The sequence below is a fragment of the Anolis sagrei genome, chromosome 4, assembly GCF_037176765.1.
Source record: "Anolis sagrei isolate rAnoSag1 chromosome 4, rAnoSag1.mat, whole genome shotgun sequence".
In the NCBI taxonomy this organism is placed as follows: domain Eukaryota; kingdom Metazoa; phylum Chordata; class Lepidosauria; order Squamata; family Dactyloidae; genus Anolis; species Anolis sagrei.
Genome location: NC_090024.1, coordinates 12,111,862 through 12,116,494, shown reverse-complemented (window position 1 = coordinate 12,116,494; position 4,633 = coordinate 12,111,862). Strand labels below are relative to the sequence as shown.

The window sequence follows — 4,633 nt, the reverse complement described above, 5'->3', positions numbered from 1 at the left end:
ATGAGGGGAAAAATCAAATAACCATGTATTTGAGAATATTACATGAGCTTCTCAGATGTGTGCTGCATCCACTAGTATTATAATTTACATAATGTATATGTGCCTTCACAGCACAAAAATCTAAGACATCTGAAATTGTCTCAACAAAGAATGTCTTCCTTGTTGTCAGTTGGAGTGAAAACAAAAATTCATCGAACAGTTTTGTTTTTGAGGGTAGTAATGCTGTAATGTCCATTTCAGTAAACCATGTTGAGAAAAAGATTTATAAATGAGTTTTCAAGGATTTGCTGAAATAATTGAAGTCTTCCTCTGGTTGAAGTCTAGGGAAATACACTTCCAATCATCTCCCAAATGAATGGTTCTAGGATTTAGAAGTCAGAACTCAAAATATTCTTGGAGAGTAAAAATGGGGGTCGTGTTTGAAACAAACAGTGTTTTGCAAAAGTAGTAATGGGGAAAATACAAATTCTAGAAAAATAGAGAAAGTAATAATTGGTTTGAATGGGCTACTTGTGTTAATAAATAAAGGCTTTTATTGTATGATCTGGCAGATTGGATTCAGATGAAGATCATGCCACCAAACCACTTCTGATGACACCCAGCCATTGATGCAAACGTGGGTTTATTGGGGAATCCTATATAATAATGTATATAATAATGAATGCATAATAGTTGTTGTCAACCATAGTCTATCACAAAAGCTTTCCAAATGTTATCCAGCTGATAGAGATCCAGAATTCCATCATAGTCCACATAAGACACAAGCTTTGTGCACATGCAAGACTCACAAGAACCTTTCTTAGGTTTCATGTACTCTTCGTCCAGAATGAGAACAGAGGAAATAGCATGAGTGACAGGCTTGTTGCAAAAGAAATCCCCTACAAGGTATGTTTAGCCTGCAGAAGAGAATATTAAGAAGAGATGTGATAACCATGCATAAATATTTGAAAGGCTGTCAAAACGAGGAGGGAGCAAAGTTGTTTTCTGCTGCCCTGGAGACTAGGACTTGAAGCCATGAGTTCAATGTAAGTAAATAAAAAAAAACCCCAAAAAAACTAAATTGAAGAACCAGAGTTGTCTGTAGACAACTCATTTCTATTTCTAATTCGAAGACACCTCCAAGGTCATGTGGCCGGCATGACTGTATGGAGCACTGCTACCTTCTCACCAGAGCAGTACCTATTTATCTACTCACATTTGCATGTTTTTAAACTGCTAGGTTGGCAGAAGCTGGGGCTAACCACAGGAGCTCACCCCACTCCCTGGATTCGAACTGGTCAGCAAGTTCAGCAGCTCAGCAGTTTAACATGCTTTGCCACTGGGGGCTCCAGAAGAGGGCGGCTAAAGTGATCAAAGATCTGGAGACTATGAATCCCTGTGAGGAGAATCTTAAAGAACTGGATATGTTTAGCCTGCAGAACAGAGGGTTGAGAGGAGACATCATAGCCATAAATATTTGAAAGGCTGTCATAGGAAAGAGGGAGCAGGCTTGCTTTTTGCTGCCATGAAAACTAGGAATTGAAACAATGGGTTCAAATTACAGGAAAGTCGTTTCCATCTGAACATGAGAGCTGCTTGATGGTGGAACTCTCTGCCTTGAAGTCTGATGGAGGATCCTTCTTTGGAGGCATTTAAACAAAGACTGAATCTGTCAGAGGTACTTCAATTGTGCTTTTCCTGCGTGGCCAGGACTTGGACTATGTGGTCCATGTGGTGTCTTCCACCTGTATTATTTTATGATTCTATGATTCTAAGTCCAAAACACCTGGAGGGCCACAGGTCTGGCTTTAACTAACATAGACTGACATAGGCTCATTAACTGATTTGATGGATACATTCTAATGTCCAGAACATCACTCCCCACCACTCTACTCTTGACCCTGGGGAGAGGGAAAGGTGCTGCCATGCCTTTCCTCATATGTTCATCCTACAAATAAATAGTCACAGCATAGATGACTTGATGGTGCAACTCCATATTCCTGAGCACCCTTGTCATAAGCCTGATTATTACTTACTAAGTAGTGCAGACATTCTGCTACCCTTTGAATCAGTGACTAGAAGTAGAGCTGGACCTAGAAAGCCCTCTCACCCATCACAACAAGGGCACTGTATGCAAGGAAGTATGTTCAGAAAAGCTCATATAAGAGAGGCAGCAAGAATGTACTTCATGGAAATAACTCCAGCCTGTGGATGAATAGTTCATTATTTTGCTGAGGGGGTAGAAAGCAATTCTTCCTCTGTCTCTTTTCTTTTAGGCAAATCTACTCCAAAATAAACCCCATCTATGATTTACCCACTTATGAATGTAAGAGGAGAGAGAGACTCCAGATTGTACGTTGATAGATCATTATTCTGCTGCAGAGCTGGAAAATATTTTTCCTTTGTCTCTTCCTTTGCAGGAGTGTGTACACCAGAATAAACCTTCGAAATGACAACATTCAGCAAGTCACTGTTGTCTTCTGTGAATGCTTCCTTGGAATATAATGCAACCCAGAATATAATGCATTATAATGAGTCACAAAATGAAAATATATTCCCTGACAACTGGGCATATCTCGAAAACATCATCAGTCTTCTCATCTGCCTTCCTGGACTTGTAGGGAACGGGATTGTCATTTGGCTTCTTGGCTTCCGTATTAAAAGGACTCCCTTCACCACATACATTTTGAACCTTGCCATTGCAGATTTTGCTCTGCTCAACAATGAAATTATAAAAGATATAATTTATCTTTTAAGCTGGATTGATCTTAACATTTTTTCTTTTTACATCATTTTCTTCTACTATTACATATTTATATTTTCATTTACTACTAGTCAGTACCTCATGACAATCATCAGCATTGACAGATGTGTGTGCCTCTTCTTCCCACTTTGGCATCGATGTCACCGACCATCATATTTATCCACTGCTGTGAGCGCCCTTGTATGGATCCTCAGCTTCTTAACTAGTGCTATAGATCTCACTCTACTTTTTGTTGAATATGCTATCGCAACATACTTACAGTTTGTCTTGAATGCTGTGGTTTGTATGCCCATCATGTGTGTGTCCACTACAGCCATTTTTGTTAAATCCAGCTTAAGACCAGCACAAAAGAAGAAGGGAAAACTCTTAAGAACTATTTGGCTTACACTTTTCTTCTTCCTCCTTTTGACTTTTCCATTAAATATAATTGAGGTCCTTTCTCTATTTCATCATCCAACTAAGTATTCGTATGCATATGGCTACCTATGTGTCTTCATAAACAGTGCCATTAACCCCATGATCTATTATTTGGTGGGAAGAGATAAAAGAGGGAGATCCAGCAAGCGAATCAAGAAAGTGCTTGAGAAACTTTTCAAGGAAGAGGAAGACTGTCGAGAGAATCAGGAAATCTGATCCCAAACACTTACAAGGACCTTTTAACAAGTTAGTTCGTCATTTGTAAAGATGGATTATAGATTTAGTAATGTTTAGAATGCCCTATAGCCCGAAAAAACCTACAAGAACCTAATGTTTAGAAAGTTTTATTTCCTTCGAAAACTCAATGAGATATATATACACCTGTTTCCAAAGTATGCAAATGTTACTTCTTAAGATTGCAATGCTGAGTCCCGTCTAGCTTTCAAAGATTAAAGCTGTTGTTATTGCTACAAGGAAGTAATAGAAATAGTTAAAGCCATGACTGACGCAGTGGGTTAAACTTGCTACTGGAATTCTTATCGACTGGAAAGTCAGCAGTTCGAGCCACAGGTCAGGTGAGCTCCCACCATCAGCCCTAGCTTCTGCATACCTAGCTGCTAAAAACAGCAATGTAAGTAGATAAATAGGTACTGCTTTGGCGGGGAGGTAAAAGGCACCCCTGAAAAACATGCCAGCTAATTCGATCGGGAAGGCATCCATGGACAGCAGTCTCCTCAGCATGGAAAATAGAACAGCCCCTCTCCATGGCTGAGTCGATCACAGCCCCCAGATGCTAGAGATGAAGAAGCAGGAAGCCATGAATCTATGAATTGTCTGCCTGTGTTATTAATTGTGACTCCACTCTGAGTCCCCTCGGGGAGATAGAGCAGAATATAAATATGTTCTATTATTATTATTATTATTATTATTATTAAATATTAAAAAAAATCATTTCATTAGAAAAGCTCTCCTGCCAGTTTGAAATAAGGATAAGCAGAGACATTGTCATGAGGTAACATTAGCCACTTTAGCACAGAAAATCATTTTTAAGGAAATGGTGTATGGACAATTAGAGATGGTTGATTGATGGTATCATGTGTATATTTGAACAGTATAGCTGGAGGTTTCAATCGGGGGAGATCAATCTACAGAAAAGAAACATTGGTTTCCTTATGTGAAACCTATGGAGGGGTTTTCTCAAGGTAAGGGAAAGTAGTAGCTATGGAGTTGTGTAAAGACAATAACCATGAAATTAGACAAATTTTAGAAATGGTTTGTAAAACTAATGATTGAAGATGAACCAGTGTAAGAATGCTGGATGCTATGGGCATAATGCCCATATGTGGTATGGGAGAAAAGGTGGTCTAAAGATCAGCAATGTGGTAATTTAAATATGATTTGTAGATTATATGTAACCTCAAATAAGCTACTGAACTGTTTCCATAGGTTTCAAAGCTTCTGAATGATATGACA

At 38.9% G+C, this 4,633-nt stretch overlaps 1 protein-coding gene across 1 annotated transcript; it reads left to right on the top strand.

Moving 5' to 3' along the window:
* The first annotated feature begins 2,407 nt into the window (after nucleotides 1-2,407).
* On the top strand, nucleotides 2,408-3,382 carry LOC132772869 (mas-related G-protein coupled receptor member H-like). The gene has a single exon (XM_060771716.2). The coding sequence runs from the start codon at nucleotides 2,429-2,431 to the stop codon at nucleotides 3,374-3,376; it is 948 nt and encodes a 315-aa protein (XP_060627699.2). The 5' UTR covers nucleotides 2,408-2,428; the 3' UTR covers nucleotides 3,377-3,382.
* The last annotated feature ends 1,251 nt before the right edge of the window (nucleotides 3,383-4,633 follow it).